At 41.7% G+C, this 22821-nt stretch overlaps 1 protein-coding gene across 1 annotated transcript; it reads left to right on the top strand.

Moving 5' to 3' along the window:
• Positions 1 to 68: 68 nt before the first annotated feature.
• On the top strand, positions 69 to 9747 carry LOC117389236 (deleted in malignant brain tumors 1 protein-like). Its single transcript, XM_055230817.1, has 17 exons — positions 69 to 143; positions 228 to 321; positions 839 to 1633; positions 1716 to 2129; positions 2258 to 2572; positions 3315 to 3701; positions 3830 to 4144; positions 4888 to 5274; positions 5403 to 5717; positions 6461 to 6847; positions 6976 to 7290; positions 7558 to 7766; positions 7848 to 7993; positions 8078 to 8320; positions 9169 to 9322; positions 9448 to 9523; positions 9597 to 9747. The coding sequence occupies exons 2-17, from the start codon at positions 258 to 260 to the stop codon at positions 9608 to 9610; spliced, it is 4536 nt and encodes a 1511-aa protein (XP_055086792.1). The 5' UTR covers positions 69 to 143; positions 228 to 257; the 3' UTR covers positions 9611 to 9747.
• The last annotated feature ends 13074 nt before the right edge of the window (positions 9748 to 22821 follow it).

The following is a 22821-nucleotide window of genomic DNA, read 5'->3' as shown; positions in this document are numbered from 1 at the left end:
ATAATTAACTTGAGTTGAGTCACATTAATCATTCTTATGGTGCTTTTGTGTTTTCCCATCACTCGGCACTGATAACGCCAACTCAGCGTTATAAATACCCAGACCTTTCAGTGCGAGTGAACAGAAATTTGAAAAGTTGAAGAGTAAGTAACAACCATATTTGTGCTGATTCAGAATTCATGATTTGTGCAACTCATTACAGTTTTCTTTTTTTTTCTTTTTTGCAGAAAATTCAACCTGGCTGCAGTCCAGAAGAAATGAGGATGTTTGGAGTGTTGTTTCTGTATTTAATTTTACAGATTAGTACAGGATGTGCTTCAGGTAAAGATTCCTGCTACATTTCTAAGCTGTACAAATGCTTCTAATGGCTTTGATTTGGTTTATTTTTATAAGTTTTATGTATTTATCTCAGAACAATATCACATTTTGAAGTACAGCTTATTCCTGAAGTTAATATAGACGAATAAACGATAATATTTAAACTCATTTATGATCACCCAAAAGGGGATTTAAACCACAATAACAAATCCAAATGTACAATATTGTAAAAAAAAATAAAAATAAAATAATAATAATAAAAATATATATGAACTGAAATAAATAAACAGCAGAAAGAAACACTTAAGTAGTTAGTTTGCATTCATAATGAGTCATAGGAGTTATTAATTCAAACTTTTAGGGCTTAAATCTTATCAAATAGACAAAGAATGACAAAAAAGGTCAGAATTATCAAATTTCTGCAGTTTCCCTAACCCACCATAGACCCTATTTTACTATGTTACCTAAATTTCAATGAAAAACAGCGTAGGCTATTTATTTTTGTTTTGATATTGTGTAGGTGCACACGTGACCAGCTGCGATGCGTGCCACTCTGAAGCCACCTGTCTGAAACTGGAGGAGAGAGGAGACGTGTTATCCACCACTACCACACTGTCCTGCCAGTGTAAAGAAGGATTCATTGGTGATGGCATCAACTGTTATGAAGTCAAAGTATGTGGGGGCGACTCCTCCTGCTGTGGTGCCGGCTATAAGTGGTCCCCAAAACAAGGCTGTGTGGATGTAGATGAGTGCTCTCTCACGCCATCTATCTGTGGTCTGTCTCAGCACTGTCAAAACACAGAAGGATCATTTGAATGTGTCAAGAATACAGATCTTCTCACAAAAGAAAGTGCCTCAGTACATGCTGTGCAGTTTGTGTGTGGAGGCATTGTATGTCCTCCTGGCATGGACTGCATTAGTCGCAATGGGACAGCCCACTGTGGTGATCCCTGTGAGTATTACACTGTTTTGGATGAGCCATGGCGTTCAACAGATAACAGATATATAGAACCAGCCAAATGTGACCGTCATGTACATTGGCAGGGCTGGTATCGTTTATTTTTGAATGGCACCAATGCCCAAATACCAGAGAGCTGTGTAGAGCAGTACATGTGTGGTACCCATGCACCTATGTTCATAACTGAACCTCATCCTACTCAGTCAAATGACATCGAAACACGCAGAGTTTGTGCCTCATATCGGTCCACATGTTGCAACTTTGACTCCCCCAGTATCCACGTCAAGCGCTGCTATGGACAATATTATGTCTATAAACTTGTGAGACCAAACTATTGTTCCCTTGCATATTGTGCAGGTACAGTTTTCATTTGAACCATCACTTTTTTATGATACGAAAAGACAATGCTTATGTTTTTACTTGTTCCTTGTTTCAACAGAATTGGAAGGTTCAAGCAGACCCACACAGGCTCCAACCACAGTAAAGCCTACTCCCACTCCAGGGAACCTGACCACTCCTGGCTACAGAATTTGGGTGGAGGGAGAGGTGCGCCTGGTCAATGGGGGGAACAGCTCGTGCTCTGGACGAGTGGAGATCTTCCACCAAGGACAGTGGGGCACCGTGTGTGATGATTCCTGGGGGACGCTGGATGCTCAGGTGGTGTGCAGGCAACTGGGTTGTGGCAGGGTGCTCTCTGCTCCTATGGGTGCTCGTTTTGGACAGGGCACTGGCCCCATTTGGATGGATGATGTGGCGTGTACAGGACAGGAGACTGAGCTATCCTACTGTCGTCACAGGGGCTTTGGGATCCATAACTGCGGCCACAGTGAGGACGCGGGTGTGGTGTGTGAAGGTAAAGTATTAGACAAGTTTTAAACCAGCTTCTAATGTGTGGACTCATTGATTATCTGTCCTTTATGACACTATGTGAGCAGTATCTTATGCATCTCTGATCTTAACACAGCCTGCTTGTGTCCTCAGCCCTCTCTCCGGTGCGACTGGTGAACTCAGCAGACCGCTGCTCTGGCAGAGTGGAGGTGTACCACGACAGTCGCTGGGGTACAGTGTGTGACGATTCCTGGGACCTGAATGATGCTAATGTGGTGTGCAGGCAGCTGGGCTGTGGCACAGCACGAGCTGCACCTACAAATGCAGCTTTTGGACAGGGCACAGGACCCATCTGGATGGACGAGGTACGCTGTTTGGGATCTGAGTCGTCAGTAACAGACTGTCGCCACAGTGGATTTGGAATTCACAATTGTGGTCACATCGAAGACGCTGGTGTCATCTGTGAAGGTAAATACTACACTGGGCTGTTCAGTATATAGTGATTATTCATGGCTTAAGCGCAATGCACTGTGATTTATGTCACTTGAGTGTCTGCAAGACTTCACATAAGTCTTTAAACTTTTGTGACTGCTAAGGTGCTTTATCTGACTTTTCTGGTGGGGGATTGTTACCTACTTGTTTCTCTGGAGATGTTCCAGAGTATAACATTAAACGTATCAAGCTAGTATTTAAATCACAGGTGTTTTATTGCTAAAACTACTTAAAAAATGTATATTCTTGCTGTGATTGGGCTCACCTCTTCATAGATCTGATCTGTAACTTTACCCGGCTGGTGATACTTATATCTATGGAAAAAGATAAGTTTGTCATGCTGTGAAACATTATAGGTAAAACAATAACTTCATGGAGACAAGGAGATTGCAGGCCTTCTTCAAGAAAAAAGCTACATAGCATACCTTTGAGAAACTAAGTTAATCAACATTTGTCTAAAACTCCAAATGTGTTATCAAAAATGGTCATGTTACTTTTCGTATTACTCTTGGCTTCTTCATAGAATAAAGGCATGTGTGACCCACTTCCCAAGAAAAATGAAATAATCATAAAATATGATGCATTGTTGGTCCAATCTGAATGTCGTTATATTGTGCTTCTTTATGTTTTGAAATGTTATTGCAGTAACAGTACATTACTTTAATCTGAGTGTGTGTGTTGTGTTAATCACGTTCAAACAACACGGTTCTACCCACAGCTCCACTTCCTACTCCACCTCACTTTATCACCACCACCATCCCCACCCCTGAGTACAACAGCACTGGGGTGGAGGGAGAGGTGCGCCTGGTCAATGGGGGGAACAGCTCGTGCTCTGGACGAGTGGAGATCTTCCACCGAGGACAGTGGGGCACCGTGTGTGATGATTCCTGGGGGACACTGGATGCTCAGGTGGTGTGCAGGCAACTGGGTTGTGGCAGGGTGCTCTCTGCTCCTATGGGTGCTCGTTTTGGACAGGGCACTGGCCCCATTTGGATGGATGATGTGGCGTGTACAGGACAGGAGACTGAGCTATCCGACTGTCGTCACAGTGGATTTGGGATCCATAACTGCGGCCACAGTGAGGACGCGGGTGTGGTGTGTGAAGGTAAAGTATTAGACAAGTCTTAAACCAGCTTCTAATGTGTGGACTCATTGATTATCTGTCCTTTATCACACTATGTGAGCAGTATCTTATGCATCTCTGATCTTAACACAGCCTGCTTGTGTCCTCAGCCCTCTCTCCGGTGCGACTGGTGAACTCAGCAGACCGCTGCTCTGGCAGAGTGGAGGTGTACCACGACAGGCGCTGGGGTACAGTGTGTGACGATTCCTGGGACCTGAATGATGCTAATGTGGTCTGCAGGCAGCTGGACTGTGGCACAGCACGATCTGCACCTACAAATGCAGCTTTTGGACAGGGCACAGGACCCATCTGGATGGACGAGGTACGCTGTTTGGGATCTGAGTCGTCAGTAACAGACTGTCGCCACAGTGGATTTGGAATTCACAATTGTGGTCACATCGAAGACGCTGGTGTCATCTGTGAAGGTAAATACTACACTGGGCTGTTCAGTATATAGTGATTATTCATGGCTTAAGCGCAATGCACTGTGATTTATGTCACTTGAGTGTCTGCAAGGCTTCACATAAGTCTTCAAACTTTTGTGACTGCTAAAGGTGCTTTATCTGACTTTTCTGGTGGAGGATTGTTACCTACTTGTTTCTCTGGAGATGTTCCAGAGTATAACATTAAACGTATCAAGCTAGTATTTAAATCACAGGTGTTTTATTGCTAAAACTACTTAAAAAATGTATATTCTTGCTGTGATTGGGCTCACCTCTTCATAGATCTGATCTGTAACTTTACCCGGCTGGTGATACTTATATCTATGGAAAAAGATAAGTTTGTCATGCTGTGAAACATTATAGGTAAAACAATAACTTCATGGAGACAAGGAGATTGCAGGCCTTCTTCAAGAAAAAAGCTACATAGCATACCTTTGAGAAACTAAGTTAATCAACATTTGTCTAAAACTCCAAATGTGTTATCAAAAATGGTCATGTTACTTTTCGTATTACTCTTGGCTTCTTCATAGAATAAAGGCATGTGTGACCCACTTCCCAAGATAAATGAAATAATCATAAAATATGATGCATTGTTGGTCCAATCTGAATGTCGTTATATTGTGCTTCTTTATGTTTTGAAATGTTATTGCAGTAACAGTACATTACTTTAATCTGAGTGTGTGTGTTGTGTTAATCACGTTCAAACAACACGGTTCTACCCACAGCTCCACTTCCTACTCCACCTCACTTTATCACCACCACCATCCCCACCCCCGAGTACAACAGCACTGGGGTGGAGGGAGAGGTGCGCCTGGTCAATGGGGGGAACAGCTCGTGCTCTGGACGAGTGGAGATCTTCCACCGAGGGCAGTGGGGCACCGTGTGTGATGATTCCTGGGGGACGCTGGATGCTCAGGTGGTGTGCAGGCAACTGGGTTGTGGCAGGGTGCTCTCTGCTCCTATGGCTGCTCGTTTTGGACAGGGCACTGGCCCCATTTGGATGGATGATGTGGCGTGTACAGGACAGGAGACTGAGCTATCCGACTGTCGTCACAGTGGATTTGGGATCCATAACTGCGGCCACAGTGAGGACGCGGGTGTGGTGTGTGAAGGTAAAGTATTAGACAAGTCTTAAACCAGCTTCTAATGTGTGGACTCATTGATTATCTGTCCTTTATGACACTATGTGAGCAGTATCTTATGCATCTCTGATCTTAACACAGCCTGCTTGTGTCCTCAGCCCTCTCTCCGGTGCGACTGGTGAACTCAGCAGACCGCTGCTCTGGCAGAGTGGAGGTGTACCACGACAGGCGCTGGGGTACAGTGTGTGACGATTCCTGGGACCTGAATGATGCTAATGTGGTCTGCAGGCAGCTGGACTGTGGCACAGCACGATCTGCACCTACAAATGCAGCTTTTGGACAGGGCACAGGACCCATCTGGATGGACGAGGTACGCTGTTTGGGATCTGAGTCGTCAGTAACAGACTGTCGCCACAGTGGATTTGGAATTCACAATTGTGGTCACATCGAAGACGCTGGTGTCATCTGTGAAGGTAAATACTACACTGGGCTGTTCAGTATATAGTGATTATTCATGGCTTAAGCGCAATGCACTGTGATTTATGTCACTTGAGTGTCTGCAAGGCTTCACATAAGTCTTCAAACTTTTGTGACTGCTAAAGGTGCTTTATCTGACTTTTCTGGTGGAGGATTGTTACCTACTTGTTTCTCTGGAGATGTTCCAGAGTATAACATTAAACGTATCAAGCTAGTATTTAAATCACAGGTGTTTTATTGCTAAAACTACTTAAAAAATGTATATTCTTGCTGTGATTGGGCTCACCTCTTCATAGATCTGATCTGTAACTTTACCCGGCTGGTGATACTTATATCTATGGAAAAAGATAAGTTTGTCATGCTGTGAAACATTATAGGTAAAACAATAACTTCATGGAGACAAGGAGATTGCAGGCCTTCTTCAAGAAAAAAGCTACATAGCATACCTTTGAGAAACTAAGTTAATCAACATTTGTCTAAAACTCCAAATGTGTTATCAAAAATGGTCATGTTACTTTTCGTATTACTCTTGGCTTCTTCATAGAATAAAGGCATGTGTGACCCACTTCCCAAGATAAATGAAATAATCATAAAATATGATGCATTGTTGGTCCAATCTGAATGTCGTTATATTGTGCTTCTTTATGTTTTGAAATGTTATTGCAGTAACAGTACATTACTTTAATCTGAGTGTGTGTGTTGTGTTAATCACGTTCAAACAACACGGTTCTACCCACAGCTCCACTTCCTACTCCACCTCACTTTATCACCACCACCATCCCCACCCCTGAGTACAACAGCACTGGGGTGGAGGGAGAGGTGCGCCTGGTCAATGGGGGGAACAGCTCGTGCTCTGGACGAGTGGAGATCTTCCACCGAGGGCAGTGGGGCACCGTGTGTGATGATTCCTGGGGGACGCTGGATGCTCAGGTGGTGTGCAGGCAACTGGGTTGTGGCAGGGTGCTCTCTGCTCCTATGGCTGCTCGTTTTGGACAGGGCACTGGCCCCATTTGGATGGATGATGTGGCGTGTACAGGACAGGAGACTGAGCTATCCGACTGTCGTCACAGTGGATTTGGGATCCATAACTGCGGCCACAGTGAGGACGCGGGTGTGGTGTGTGAAGGTAAAGTATTAGACAAGTCTTAAACCAGCTTCTAATGTGTGGACTCATTGATTATCTGTCCTTTATGACACTATGTGAGCAGTATCTTATGCATCTCTGATCTTAACACAGCCTGCTTGTGTCCTCAGCCCTCTCTCCGGTGCGACTGGTGAACTCAGCAGACCGCTGCTCTGGCAGAGTGGAGGTGTACCACGACAGGCGCTGGGGTACAGTGTGTGACGATTCCTGGGACCTGAATGATGCTAATGTGGTCTGCAGGCAGCTGGACTGTGGCACAGCACGATCTGCACCTACAAATGCAGCTTTTGGACAGGGCACAGGACCCATCTGGATGGACGAGGTACGCTGTTTGGGATCTGAGTCGTCAGTAACAGACTGTCGCCACAGTGGATTTGGAATTCACAATTGTGGTCACATCGAAGACGCTGGTGTCATCTGTGAAGGTAAATACTACACTGGGCTGTTCAGTATATAGTGATTATTCATGGCTTAAGCGCAATGCACTGTGATTTATGTCACTTGAGTGTCTGCAAGGCTTCACATAAGTCTTCAAACTTTTGTGACTGCTAAAGGTGCTTTATCTGACTTGTGGTCATAACGAAAACGCTGGTGTTGTCTGTCAATGTAAGCCCTTTAAATTGGTTGTTTGTGAAGATGGATATTTTCTTTGCTCTTTTTGCTTATCATTTTTTGTATTATTTGTCTTCTAGTGTATGACCCAGAAATCCAAGTCTACCAATTTCTCTGTGGACAAGATAAAATCAAAGTTACCATGAACAGGGTAACCGTGTCCTCCTCTGGTCTGGACCCTCTGTCTGGTCATCTACTGGACCGCAGCTGCATTCAAACCAGAGTGGAGAATTACATAGTGTGGTATGAGATCGAGCCACGAGTGGGAGTCTGTGGGAACATCAGGAGGGTAAGGGCTGTTCTCAGTACTGTTTTAAACTGTAAATTATCAGTGCTGTTTGTAATTCAATTTATTGTCATGTTTTTTCAGACTAACGGCACACACGTCATCTACACTAACAGTTTATTCCTCTACGCCCAAAATGACTCCTTCCATGTCCCGGCAACTCTCCCCTTCTCATGTGTGTATCCCCTGGATGTAAACGCCAGACTCAATGTTTCTCTCAGACCCTTAGTGTAAGCCTGACAAAGCTCAAAATCAAATCAAAGGAAGCATAAATTATCTTTATGTCTAATTAAAGTGTCTATTAATCTTTGCAGATCAACTGGTGGCATTATTGCATCAGGTGGAGTCCCAAGAACCTTAATGTCTCTGTACCCAGACCCAAGCTACAACAGCCCTTACCCATCGGGCAGTGTGAGTCTGCCAGTGGGCCAGCCTCTGTACGTCGGAGTATATGTGGAGGAGAATGACCTAACTTTTGTAACTGTTCTGGACAACTGCTACTTCACATACTCCTCCAACCCAAATGATCCAATGAGACATCCTCTAATCCAAAACAAGTATGTATATCTATAAACACTATAATATCAGGTTTAAAATAAGAGCCAGGTGTCCTACTCTGTATACATCAGGAATTGTTAAAGGTCCTATATTGCACAAAATTGACTCTTGTGAGCTTTTAGCAATGTTATAAAGCTGTTACATAATCAAAAACATACCTGGAGTTGTGTTTTGTTTAATTTACACATATAGTAGCCCTTTATTATTAGTCTCTCTATATCTCCAAAGCTCAAAATGCTCTGTTCCACCTTGTGATGTCATGAAGTGGCAGTTTTCAAGTTAACAGCTACCTTTTACGCTACCTTTTACATTTTGTTCAGTAAAGACAGGCAATTCCAGGGCTTATCCAAATGATTCTAGTGAAGGTGTATGGAGTGTAAAAACACAGTGGAGCACTTCCTGTATTACCACATGACACAGGGTGGAACAATTTTGTGTTTGAAAGAACTCGTATGTAATATGTAGGGTTTGTGAGTTAAACATGTGTGAATGAAACGAAACAAAACAAAACTCCAGGTATGCTTGCAACGAGGAAACCAGAACAGAACAAAAAATAACATAAACCTATATTTTCTTTCCTTCATCTATTCTAATTTTATTTAGTAATTTACGTACTGATTAACCATTAAGAATTTGTACCATTGGAGCACCTTTACACTAAGAGGCAGTTATAATGGTGGCAGGTAAACTCTTATGGTAACTGTATGGTAGAAGTAATGTCAAAAAGTGGTAATAAACCATTTTCTTGCATTTTAGTAATTTGATCTGTTACTTATACTTGAGTTTGCATGAAAATAACTTTAATACGTCTTCCATATTAAACTGTATTTTGATGTTTCTCTCGTAGATGTCCCTCTGACCCCCAACAGACGGCGGTGCTAGAGAGTGGGACGTCTCTTCGTGCTCGTTTCTCTACCCTCTTCTTCGTCCCTCAGGGTCAGTTCAGGACGGTCTACCTTCACTGCCACCTCAATCTGTGCAACCCTGGTAACTGTGTCCCAGTAAGTCTCTCCACTTATCACATTGCAACAACACTTTTTCCTTATTGTGCTAGCCTAAAACCTGGCACTCTGTAAATGTGATCGATCTGAAAAAATTTGTGAATTTTATTTTTTTCTTTTATAAGGTTTGCTCAGGAAGGGCTCGCCGTTCAGTTTCTGAAGGTGTAGCGATACAGCCCCTTACTGTTGGACCCATCACATGTGAGTAGCACAGTACTTCATTACTGATATATACCTTTAAACAAACAAATTACACTTTTTCTTCTGTTTACAGGGGGGCCTAACTAAATGCTTTCCATACTTCTGCAAAGATGTCGATTAAGTTACTGTAATGGCTCTCCAACAATAGCCTTTAACTGAATGTATTTATGTGATGTCTCTGCTCTATGATAAATATGTACAGATTTGTGTTATATTGTCCAAAGTAGGTTTTTTTCTTTTGCTATTTTTCAGCCTTGTAGGGAATTAGATCTAATTAGACTAATATGTGCCTACTTATGTGCCTATTGTGTTATTATGTCTATTTGTCCCGGTGAGGACAAATAAAGTAACCTTGAAGCACCTTTGCCTGAACATTTTTACTCTGTGACACCTCCTGGTATAAGGCATTGAGTTTGCACACAAGCCTGGGGTTTGAATCCTGTTAAAAAAAAATCCCCTTGCTGTTGCATATTTTATTACCCAGCATGCCGTGTACTTCACAGTGGACACAGGTTACTCATTGGTGAGCAGAGGAACCAATTTGAAATCAGCAGCTCCAGCAGTCCCGGAGTTTCTATGTCAGTGATAGTATGGTGCGCTGATTTTCAACCAGTGTGCCGGGAAAGACCAGTGTGGCTTGAGGTGTTGCCAGGTGTGCCTTGGAAAAAAATTCAATTACAATTAAGTTGATTAACATTGTGCATTTCATTGAATGATTTACTATTTTGGACTGTCCTGAGCAACTTCTAAACTGAGCTGAGTTGGGAAAGCAAAACAATCACCATTCTCAAATATAAAGAAACAAATACAGGGGTAAGGAAAATGTTTAAATGGTGTAATTTGGTTATCTTCAAGTGGGTGAAGAGCTGTGGTAATTTTATTTAATTTTTTTATTTTTTTTTTATTTTTTTTTCAAGTCCCAACTCCAGCCTTTTGGTATTGTAACTGTGCACTGTCACTGCCATTGCACTATAGTTTTTAGTTTCTTGTCTCTGCCTTGTTCTCATTATTTCAGTGTCTCTTAAACAGCACTTTGAAAGCACTGGACAATGTGCTGCATCCTTATTAAAAGAGGATCTTGTTAAAATGAATGGCATCAATAGCTCTAAACTGCAGAGACTGTATAAAATGTCAGTCAGCGTCCTTGAAAGGCTGCACGTTGAGTGGGGCCAGAACACACTTATTTTAGCACTCATTCACTTTAAAAGACACTGCAGATTTATGGAGGACACACTTGGACATTGGAGTTTTCAATGCCCAAGCAGGGTTGGCTCTGGACACAGGCAAACCAGGCAATCGCCTAGGCCGCCATCTGGTGGAGAGGGCACCAAATTGCAGTTATTAAAAAATATATAAAAAAATAAATGTGTTGAAATAAAAATGTTCCACATGCTGTATTCTTCTTAGCGATTAGTGATAGCGAACATTCAAAAATAAGTAAAATAAGAAAACTGCTTGACGAGGAGCTCCAGATAGCATTGTGTGCAATGACATATAATGAATCCCAAAGAGTCTAATAATCTAATAATCAAATTTAGAGTGTAATCAAAGACTCTGGAGACAATTTGGAGTCCAAAACAACGTTCTACAGCCCACAAGATTTTAGTTAGTATTTATTTTGAGGTCTCACCTAGAGCACCAAAAGAGCTGGGGAAGGCCCAAGCATGGCTAGGAACGTGTATGCTCTAGTCCGCTATATTTTAAACAGTCCAGATGATTAAATTGGTAAATGTAAATATATCTGAATATATATGAAATGGAATTGTCTATTTTCTATCTATTACACCACTGATTAGCTTAGGGGAATGTGTAAAATGAAAGAAGTTAATCGAAACCTACTAAAATCAAGATTTTTGTTGCGGTGTCATTAGAGTTCACAGAATTTTCACAAAGCCTCTGGACTTTCATTGCACCCAGTCTTCCTGTTTAAGGCTATTTCCAAATTATAGTCAGCAGTTAAAGATTAGGGAGATGGGAACACGTCCATAAAGCATTAGGATCGGAAATCAAGTGTTTTATGTGGCATTTACTTTACTTATCCAATCAAAACAAACTGTATAATTACGAGGGCACTCTGAATTTTGATGTTTTCTTTCGCACATTCCTGGAGAGCCGATGTCTTTTTTACAGTGTACAATAAGCTACTTGATCCCTTATTTCAACAAAGCAGTGACTGATGGACATCACTGCAGACAAGTGGGGTGTGTCCAAACACTTCATACTCTTTAAAATAATGGAGAGTTATAAAGCAGAGTTACCCACCACCAGAAATAAAGATGGATGACCCAGGAAGAGAATAACAGCCAGGGGTCAAAGTTTGCATCATCATTCTATAGCACATTGCATTGTCACTCACTAACCGCACCTACAGTCCCAGGGCTAGGGCTTACACACAGACATATTACTGTAAACGTTGACAGGTATTGCTCATATTAAGTTACCAAAAATCTCAAATTATGTTTTATTGAATGGAGTAATGTATCATCGATGACAATATGGTCTCTGTGGCATCGTAGACTCATAATGAGGTATGTGTGAGAGGAAGGAAATGAGTTGCAACTCTTAAAATAAACAGTAATAGTAATAATCGAAATTTCATAACTCTAACATCAACACATTTCTGAACCATTAAAACAAAATCAACTTATACAGCTATACTGTAGTTGTTTCCTTATCTCATTTACCCTCTCAAAGTTGTATTTGGAGGGATTCGTGCATGTTTGAGCAATCTTTAATCGATTATTTTGAAGACGTCATTTTGCCTATCAACTCTGGTTTTTACCGCCAAAGCTCTTTGTTTTTGGCAGTATTGCGTGTTTTAAGATGAATATTGTGATTTCAATTGTGCAAATTATAACGTAATGATCCACAGGTGTCATATTATAACTATATAGCAGGCACAACAGGTCTTCTTTAAGATTATTAATTCAGATACAGGGTGTACAAGTTTACATCTATAATCTTGCTTCACAGTGTGTTTTAGTAGAGACAATTGCTGGATTATTTTATGTATACTTATTGTTGGCTGTACCTAAAGCCAGGCTCAAGACCAGAGGTGACAGAGCCTTTTCTCTGGCAGAGCCCAGAATATGGAACTCCCTCTGCCGGTCAGATTCTCTCAGTCTTTAACACAGTTTAAGACTAGACTGAAAACCAACCTCTTCTCCCTGGCATTTAATACTAGCTAGACAGGATATCTTGGTTTATTGCTATTTGACCATCTATCGTGTTATCTGTATATTTGTTTTTTGTTAACTTTTTATGTGAAGCACTTGGGCAGCTGAAGTTATTTTTTAAATGCTATATAAATAAAGTTTAATTGAATTGCATTATTTACAACATTTCATATAGCTTCATCTAACAGACTTTCTTCAGTGAAAACCTCAGCTGTGACAAATGGAATGACTCTCTAGTCCCATAGTACCTTCTATTTTTCCTTGTCGCTTTCTACATCCAAAGAAAAACTAAATAATGCATCTTTTGTACAGAATAATCCTATGAATCACTGCTTTGGGAGTTGACTGGAATTGGTTTGTCAGCGAGGTCGCCCTGGACAATAAGAGCTTAGGTCTGCTGCGTAGCTCTGAACCTGTCAGAAAGCACACTGCCACTGCTCCCTGTAGTGTTGGCTCATCACAGCTACTTCACTGGAACCCGCACCACTGACAGTTTGAACCGAACAGAAAACAGAAGATGTCTACACTGATTCTATGGAGATAAATCTTACACTATATAAAACCCAATGGTGCATGGTGACATTTTGTTCATGTTGTTTTGAGGCATACTATTTAAATTGTTGAATGCCTCAATATTAGGCATGCAACCTGCCGATCAAATGTGCTGCATTTAACGACAGTAGCTCAGTTGATAGAGCGACCCACAGAGCTGACCCACAGGTTGGCGGGTGCAATTCCAGCTCCCGTAGATGAATGCTGTCATTGTGTCCTTGGGCAAGATGCTAACCCACCTCACCCACAGTTTCTGCGTACATTAGTGTATGAATGTGTGTGAATGGGTGAGTGGTTTCTTGATGTAAAATGCTTTGAGTGCCTTGAAGTTGGAAAAGAGCTATAGAAAAGCCCTTTAACTATACTTGTGTAGAAACTTAAATGTTTTTTTTTTTTTTTAGAATTTAACTTGCCCTAAAAGATGAAATGGGTATTTTCAATCGGGCAGATCATTAATCCAGAGTTTTTTTCAGTCGGCGAAGCGAAGAAGGTGTGTACTTCCAACACCTAGTCATATGGACACTTATGACTTTCTACCAGGATCTTGATTAATTAAATACTTACAAAGAGCTGCTTTTACATTACTCTACAAAGGAAGAAACAAAATTCACATTTATAAGAATAAAGTCAGGAACCCAACCAAGTAATATAAGTTGAATTAACATGTTGGTTTTACAGTGAATATAACCATTTTCTGCTGACACATGTGCAGTGGTTGCTGTGCTGCCAACTGGCCGCTCTGATGATGATGACATATTGACAGAGGCTCCACAGGGAACCTCCGAGGCCCTGTTGCTTTTGCCTGGGCCCGGGGCGAGAGGATCCCACTTTGGGGAGATGTAGCCGGGACTGATGACGCCGGTGGGCCCCTGGATGAGGATGGATGAGGACATTTGGCTGTCAGCACCACAGAGGGCCGGGTTGGAGCTGTCAGGAGGAGAGGAGAGAGGAGGAGACGCTGGAAATCTCAACAGGAAAACGAGAGTGCATTTTTTGTGTCGACTGAGATGCATGGATATTTGTGTGGAAGATATGCTTTATCTGCCAGGATGTTGCAGGAATGTTGGAAACAGACTGGATTTGTGTTGTGGGAACATCCTGAAAGAACATCTCGGAAGTGGTTTCAAGAGAATATCAGTCAAAATAATTTAAAAATACTGCTGCATTTAGCCAAACAGCATAGCATTATGTGAAAGTGTTGCCAAAAAGCAAAACCTATTACTGTGCATTAGTTATGAGACTTTCAGCTCTTTTAGGGGATCTGAATCTTTTGGATCCATTCATATCAAAGAACTGTTCAAAAGACTGTTTTAGACTCTTTTACTTTATTTATATGACAGAAGCCAATGTGAGAACTTAACTTCAATTTTTATTTACAATTATCTACAATTTAATCACAGAGAGAAATGACCTAAGGCTGTGATCTGTTTAAAATGGTTCAAACTGAGAGTGGGAGTGAGGTTACCCATTGGAATGATGAATATCTACATAAAGCATTACACTACAATAATAATAATAAAACACTAACTGTTATTATAATGTGTGCACAAATCTCTCACTCGGGTTTACTGCTCTGCTTCTGTGCTTCTGTATATGTATAAATTTATATGTATTGTGTAAATGCATAAAAGTTCAGTTCCAACCATTCACATTAAGGAACTGTTCAAAAGAGCTGACTCATTCATGAATGTCACATAACTATTGTGCATTCACATAAAAGAAACCTATAGAAAAATTCCAACCCAAATCCACTCCCAGTTTATTTTAATTGGTAATACCTGTAAAAGATAAGTGAGCTTTGAGAATAAAGCACATAGCATAAAGACGGTATGAAAACTCAACCAAAGAGTTCATTTGCAAAAATAAATAAAAAAGTGAACTCTTCAAATGTTAAGTAGTGCTGCAGTTATGGATCAAAGTTCTGGTCCCAGCACATAATTGCGTTGTGTGTCTCTGCTTACCTTTCCTGCTAAAAAAAATAAAATAAACGCCATTATTTCAGTTCTGTAGAAGTATTGACCTTGTTCAGATTGGAAGCATCAAAGCAATGTAATTTTAAGAAAAGAAAAATCAATCGTGGCAAACAGCCTTTTCAACTCTCCCTGCTGAGTAACCTATCGACCGAAAACTGCATCATATAGTTTAGATATCACAATCCCATCAGCACATGAGAGTAGTACTGAAGAGTGTGTGTGTGTGTGTGTGTGTGTGTGTGTGTGTGTGTGTGTCAGTGATCAGATGGCCGCGGTCTCAAAACGGTTCTTGTTCCTAAATCAATGGACTATATATTATACCCTTCCTCTCTCCTTAGCTTGACATTGACGGCCCAACAGCTGATGTATTTTGAAAGAGAACATACTATTTGTTTTCCTCTGGCTTGGCTGTGGGCACTTGCGGAGCCACTTTAGATGATTGGAGGAGTTGATAAGTGCCCAGTTTGAGACAGTCATTGATTTCACTGTGTTTCTCCACTCTGTGCTCAGGCCTCCAGGCTGCAGTTTGGTATCCCACCAACAACGCAATGCACTGGAAACCGTGTGTTACAATAGCAATCAATTTGACTCTCTATACTGGAGCACCCAATGCCCCTTCAGCCCTGCGGTTCCTACTGACACGTTGTCTCATGGAGCTGCAGCAAGAACAAGCCGAGCTCAGAGAACTCAGGGCATTCCTTCACTGATAGCTGGAGGGATGATAAAAGCATGCATATAGTCTGATCAGCCACTAGGGGCATCAAAAGGCTTAATGTATATTTCTGCAGGTTATTCATAGACTGTATATATATACAAATGGACATAGCTAATGTTTTATCTGCCACGTTGCAAAAAGGGAGTGATCTTGGGTGCACTTCCGGCTCCAATTCACTTGAGCCTCGTCATTTTGGTTTTCAAATGTTCGTATTAATCCGCTCTATATGATCCTGAAATTTTAATTTTGCTATTGTGTCCATAATTCAAGATGTGAACATTAATAACAGACAAATCAGATACCTTCTGTCCCTGGTCGCTGACAACGTTGCAAAGCGCACTCTCCCTGCTAAGCCAGCGGTGTGATCAGGAAGTAGCGTTACCTTCAACAGCTATGCTCCAGATTGCCGCTTTTTTGCCACGATACTCGCGGGCATAATTCTCGAATGTGGATCTCGGCTCCAAATTCGCCCCTGTATTTACTAACATTGTTGAGCTTCATTTGACTGGAGCCAAATGCTATGGGTAACGTCACAATCTCTTTGTCCACTTGGTTATACAGGTTATGGTATTGTTTCAAACATGTTGAAATAAATTTTAGGTACAAATGTGCTGCATTAATACCAGAAATTCTTTAAAGGTGTACCATGTAACTTTTCCGGTGAGGTCTCCACTTGCCTGGCCAGCTGGAACCACACTTGGACAAAACTTTACAAAGATGAGTGGATCTGGAACCATCCAATGTCAGAGGGCGTGATTGGCAGGCAAATTAACCAGTCGGAGAGACACATAGTCCATTTGTGTCATTAAAAAAAAACATGGTAGTTTTGCATAAAAAGGGGGGGGAAACAACATAAACAACTGAGAAAAAGTGCCGATTTTTGCAGAATAAACAATCGATGCTTTAAAGGTCTATATTGTTCTGACATCTGCATTTGAGAAACACATGATAGGCAGTTCTGTCCTCCATGCCCAGTTAAAGTCCTAATCCGTTACTCTTCATTCATGAAAATATCCAAATTTCTAAATCATCGTTTCTTTTAGTGCCGCCGTCTGACTGCAGTTCGACACCCCTTCACTTTCACAACACACTGAACTTCACAGCGCGTTCTCGTGAACCTCGTGTCTTTGGTGACAGGTAACGCATTACTCCTGTCCATTCACAAAATTGTCCAAATTCTCAAAGTCCATGTTTCATGTAGCTGCTCTGCTTGACCATAACATTGCACCTTGAGCCAAGTGCGTGTCACTTTGTGCCTTCATCTGCAGTGACAGGTAATGCCCCGTGGGACCGCTTCATTCATAAATTTCCCAAATTCTTACGCATCTGTCCCTTGTAGTCCCGCTGCTCGGCTGTACCCGCTGTACCAGGTCCATTACGCACAGTGGTGCGCTTTCATCAATAGAAAAAGGTAAACACATCCCAAATGTAATTTCATCTCCAAGCATGAGAACTATTAGTTTGGTTGTGTAGTTGGCATTGTGCCAAGGACGACACGATCCATCTTCCATAGAATCATTTCAAACTCCAGAAAGTGAGTTGCGTGAATGAAGCGGACTCCCAGTCATCAAACCTGGGATTGTGTGCTCACCTTACTCCATCAGTGGTACATGTGTCTCCTTAGTTGGGTTAAGTTCCATTGCGCTGTAGGATTAATGCTAACTCCCCATTGATTTTAGGTGTTATCAGTGGTCAGCAGCGGCACAGGGCACGCCGCCTCTGCTGCTTTGCCTTTCGGGGGTTTGTCTTGCCTCGCCTCTGCTGCTTTGTTTTTTTTGTCTTGCTTTGCCTTCCTTTACTTTCCCTTCCTTTGTTTTGTCTTTCTTTGGTTTGTTCTGCTTTCTTGCCTCACCTTTGTTTTGTTTTGCTTTGCTCAATTTAGAATTTATTTCGGTCCACGGTGAGATCACCTCCTTTTAGTGACGCTGTTCTGGGCTGAGCTCGGACTGGTCACACCTGAGCTCTGTGTGTAGAGCTGGATTTGGCCCGGTACATGGTCTGACAGGCAGTGGGCTTGGGCTCGGTAAACGTTTAATGAACTGAATGAGTGTGTACGGGTGGACAGATATTTTATATATTGTAGTTATTGTTAAAAAAATTAAAACATTTTCTTTATTATGTAAAATAAACATGATGTAAATTAAGTGGCTCTTTTATTCTGTTACCTGTGCGCCTTATACTTGTGTTCTATTCCCCAAACTAGATCTGGGGTGGCATTGTTGCAACACTCATATTTTTGTAGTACTGTACTATCCCAAACTATTAACCCCTTAATAGCCACAATTGCCTTGCCTGAAATGTTAAACAGACAAGCAAGTGGTGGAAACTCCTACAGAAAAGTTATATAGAACACCTTTAAATATAATTGGTAGTGGGTAAATGGGGTAGTTACCGAGCAAGCCATTAGGTGAACCATTAAAATCCTTTGTTTTTCAAGATGGGGAAAAATGACTTGTTTAATAAATGAATACAACTCATGTGGGAATTGTGGCCTGGCGTGTTTGCATTTGGTCCAACTGTGCACCTTTCCTTTAACTGGGTTACGTTGGTCAGAAAGGAAGTTGTCAAGCTTCAGGGATTTTTACACAAACCGCTCATCCAATCGCGGCCCAGCACACTGACCCCTTAACGTGATGCCCCCCAGAGGCCATTTAAGGTACAGCTGTGCAATGAGTCACACCAGAAGCAACACTTCCCAGATTGTGAGGTGATAGGGCGACAAAAGGCAAAGGCCACACTGCTTGGTATTACTGGACTCTTGCAGCTTTCTTAGGGGAAAAAAGTTATCCCTGCTACAATAATGGTGCATTTCTTTACAACTTAAAAAACTAATATTCAAAATGGACAATAAATTATATGATGTATAAATTGCAAAGTTTTATCATTTAAGAACTTGGGACAGGAATATGAGCATTATGAGATTGTATTACTCTTGAATACGTTTTGAACACTTGTTTTATTTCCAGATCTCTGCAGAATAAAACTACTCTACAACCAACACTGAATCTCCCACTACTAAGGCTAAGCTGCACCCAAATACAACCAATAGTGGAAGTTGGAGTTGTCACCCTCCTTCTACTATGGAAAATGGTCACATTTTTATACAACGCTTTATACAGCACATTTTTATACACGCACACATTCATACACAAGTGTATGTAGACACTGGGGGCAAGGTGGGAAGTGTCTTGCCTAAGGACACAGCAACAGCATTCATCTTTGGAAGCTGAATTCACACTGATGTTTATGTCTATTACTATTTTTACTACTACTTCTGGCACAATATAGCAAGGTTTGGAATAGAGACAAATAAATGACGATGCACCAGTGTGAAGTCACAAGTCCAGACTTAAAAAGGTAAATGCATACAAGTTAATTACACAATTTGCATCAGGTTTTATTATAGCTGAATGAATGAAGCTGCAGACATGCTCTTTACATTGTGTGAGTTCAACAATGTTGATTTGAAAGGAAATGAAACATTTAAAGCAGCAGCCAGAAGCGTGTCTGTTATTTGTGACACTTTGCAGTGAAATCACTTTGACATTTTCTCAGGAGTCAATTTTATATTTGTACATAAAATAGGCTTATACGACCCTCCAATGCGATTTAATGATTTTCAGGTTCTGCTGCTGTTATGGTGCATTGGAAAGTAAAGTGCTTGGAAATGTATTGAGTCAAACGTAATAATCCACTTTGACATAGATTTTCCAAAATTTTTAAGCCAAGTCTGAAGTAGTGCTGCTGCTAAAATTACACGCCCACCCTGAATGCACAGATGTGGTCCACCTGCTCATGAAGGACACTGACTTATAGAGGACAAAGTAGCTCTCTTCTGATCCTGTGTTACAGCATAAACTGTGATGAGGCTAACAGTCCGATGCGAATACATGTCCAGACGTTAATGACAAATTACAAAAAACTTGGTGAGCAATGATGGGATTAAGATATTTAGTTGTCTTGTATGTGTAATCCCTCAGTCGTCCAGGTATGATCTATAGTAAAATCTATTTTATATTCCAAATTTTCACCTGGTTACCAATTTCAAAACCAACTTTTGTTATGATTTAGACCATCTTCATATTTCAAAATGTTAAGGTTTAATCTAAATAGTTTTGTTTTTGGTTATTGGCAACATCTCTCACCACAACATTATTGATTTAATACTGAAACACTTTAGTTTTTTGAAAATAAAAATAAAACACCTAAATATAAACTTGCTGCCTGTATATACATCTAATTCCAGCATGCCTGTCTGTGCATGTTGTGTGTAATGTGTGTGTCTAAAAGCAGCTACAGTCTGCAGCCACTCTCGGGGAATTGAAATTAATGAGTGTAATCAGAAGCAAACAGCGAGCCAAGCAAGGGCAATTAATAGAGGCGTGTGAGTGGAGCAGGCTGAGCAGGCAGGGCTGGGGCTGGAGAGATGCAGGATTAAGATGCTTCTACAGCAGATGTCCACAGAGGAGTAGAGGAGGAGAGGAAGAGGAGAGGAGGTCAGGAAAGGGGGAAAGGAGGAGGAGAGGATAGAGTGGGAGGAGTAGAGGGGGAGGAGGAGGGGGGAAGGGGAGAAGAGGAGATGAGGAGGAGTGGACAGGACCAGTGGGAGGGGTAAAGGAGGAGTAGAGAAATGGAGGAGCAGAGGAGGAGGAGTAGGGGGAAGAGGAGGAGTGGAGAGAAGAATGAGAGGAGAAGAAGGGGAGATGAAGGGAGAGGAAGAGGAGTAGAGGAGAACAGGAGAGGAAGACAGGAGAGGAGGAGGAGAGGACAGAGTGGGAGGAGTAGAGGAGGAGGAGGAGGGGGGAAGGGGAGAAGAGGAGATGAGGAGGAGTGGACAGGACGAGTGGGAGGGGTAGAGGAGGAGGAGAGAAATGGAGGAGCAGAGGAGGATGAGTAGGGGGAAGAGGAGGAGTGGAGAGAAGAATGAGAGGAGAAGAAGGGGAGATGAAGGGAGAGGAGGAGGAGTAGAGGAGAACAGGAGAGGAAGACAGGAGAACAGGAGAGAAGGAGAAGAGGACAGAGTGGGAGGAGTGGAGGAGGAGGAGAGGAGAAGGGGAGAAGAGGAGGAGAAGGAGGAGTAGGGGGGTAGAGGAGGAGTAGAGAAATGGAGGAGCAGAGGAAGAGGAGGAGTGGAGAGAAGAAGGAGAGGAGAGAAAGAGGAGATGAAGGGAGAGGAGGAGGAGTAGAGGAGAAGAGGAGATGAGGGGGAGAGGAGAGGAAGAGGAGATGAGAGGAGAAAAGAAGAGAAGAGGAGAAGTGGAGAGAATGAGAGGAGGAGAGTGAGACAATCTGGCCTCCGCACTCATCCCCCCATCCACCAACTGGACCCTCTCTGCAGCCGGGCACAGTCCAGACTCCTGGCACGGCCCCGATAACACCCTCCTCTGTGTGAATGAGCGGAGCAGACCCACAGGACGCATGCACTGCATATGAAAGAGCACTGCGCCACACTGGAGGTTCTGTGAGGGAGACAGAAAGAGATAAAGAGGGAAGGAGGACGCCATTGTGTGTAGTTCAAGAGCAGCTTAATATGACACTGCATACTTTGACTTCTACTAATATTGTTTTGACATACTTGAAAAATCTGATGCGAGATCAAGGCTTGCTTAAAGGTGCTCTATGTAACATTTCTGGAGCAAATTTCCATGGAGCAAATATCTGTCTTGCAGTTGTTAATTGTATGGTTATTTATGTTTTGATTTGTTTGTATTGTAATTTTAATGTCTTTCTTATTCTGTAAAACACTTTGAATTGTGTATGAATTGTGCTGTACAAATAAACTTGCCTTGCCAATTGTAAGTGTTTTTCTTTTGATAAAATACTAAACATTACATACATTCTACTGTGACTTGGCTCGCCTCTCCCCAGATCTGGGCCTGGTCATGTCAGCTTGTCTCCATGGAAATAGATAGGTTTAATGCTTTACTATGGAACATTCTAGGCAATGCAATTCAATTTCAAAATTTGCATAGCACACATTTTCTTCTTTACCAAATACCTATTCAAAAGATACAATTGTTTTCCATTGCTAATTGCTATGGCAACAGCCGTAACTTAAACCCATGCATACTTTAGTTTGAGTAAAATGATTTGAAAGTTGTTTAATCTTGAGTGAGCACATGTTCTTTTCTGCCCACCTCTGCAGATGTAAGAGCTGACATCATCGCTCACTGAACATGAATGGACAGAGAGGCCATGACGGTGGCGTGTGGTGTTCTTGACTGGTGTCTCCTTACACATGCATCATTATGTCACGTAAACAGAGGAAACGTGAGAGTGCCGGAGTACGCTCAGACGGGCCCAGGTCTGAGTGAAGAGATCCCAGACAGTGACAGTGGAGTTTAACGTCAATACAAAAACCAACAACAGACTGCTTCTGAGCACAGCTGGGACCAATGTGTTTGTGTACATAAGAGCAGATATGTGGATATAAAGTGTACACCCAACCAAGGATGTTTCAATCAGAGAACCACAGAGGAACACCAGGGTTAGAGAGACAGAACCAGTAATTACACAAGCAAGCATTTTGGTAAGAGTATTTGTTGGAAAAAATAACTACAGCCAATGTGTATAATCAGAGAGAAAAAATATACAAATGGACTTTTACGTTACAAATGTAAGATGATGTAATAAGAAAAATATACTGTACCTCAGGCTTAAACAGCACTTTGGGTTAGGACTTCGTATTAGTTACTGAGACCAAATCATTCTTAATAAACTATTTCTTCATTTTGAATTAAGTCTTTGTTCATTTTGTTATGGCTAATTACAAAGTGATTCGATTGCTTCAGATAGTCACCCAAGTAAGTACAAGTCATTTTTCATCTTAATTAAGAATGCTTTCATATTGACCTATGAAGGCATTTCTTAATTAAGATGCTA

This window comes from Periophthalmus magnuspinnatus, chromosome 21, assembly GCF_009829125.3.
Source record: "Periophthalmus magnuspinnatus isolate fPerMag1 chromosome 21, fPerMag1.2.pri, whole genome shotgun sequence".
NCBI classification, from domain to species: Eukaryota; Metazoa; Chordata; class Actinopteri; order Gobiiformes; family Gobiidae; genus Periophthalmus; species Periophthalmus magnuspinnatus.
This window is presented reverse-complemented; position numbering and strand designations above follow the sequence as displayed.

What these genes read in the sequence shown, in the direction of transcription:
- LOC117389236 (XM_055230817.1), top strand. Translation starts at nt 258, where the DNA reads ATGAGGATGTTTGGAGTGTTGTTTCTGTATTTAATTTTACAGATTAGT. An exon ending in CGCTGGTGTCATCTGTGAAG is followed by an intron (nt 4,145 to 4,887) that starts GTAAATACTACA and finishes TTCTACCCACAG; the next exon opens with CTCCACTTCCTACTCCACCT. An exon ending in CGCGGGTGTGGTGTGTGAAG is followed by an intron (nt 5,275 to 5,402) that starts GTAAAGTATTAG and finishes TTGTGTCCTCAG; the next exon opens with CCCTCTCTCCGGTGCGACTG.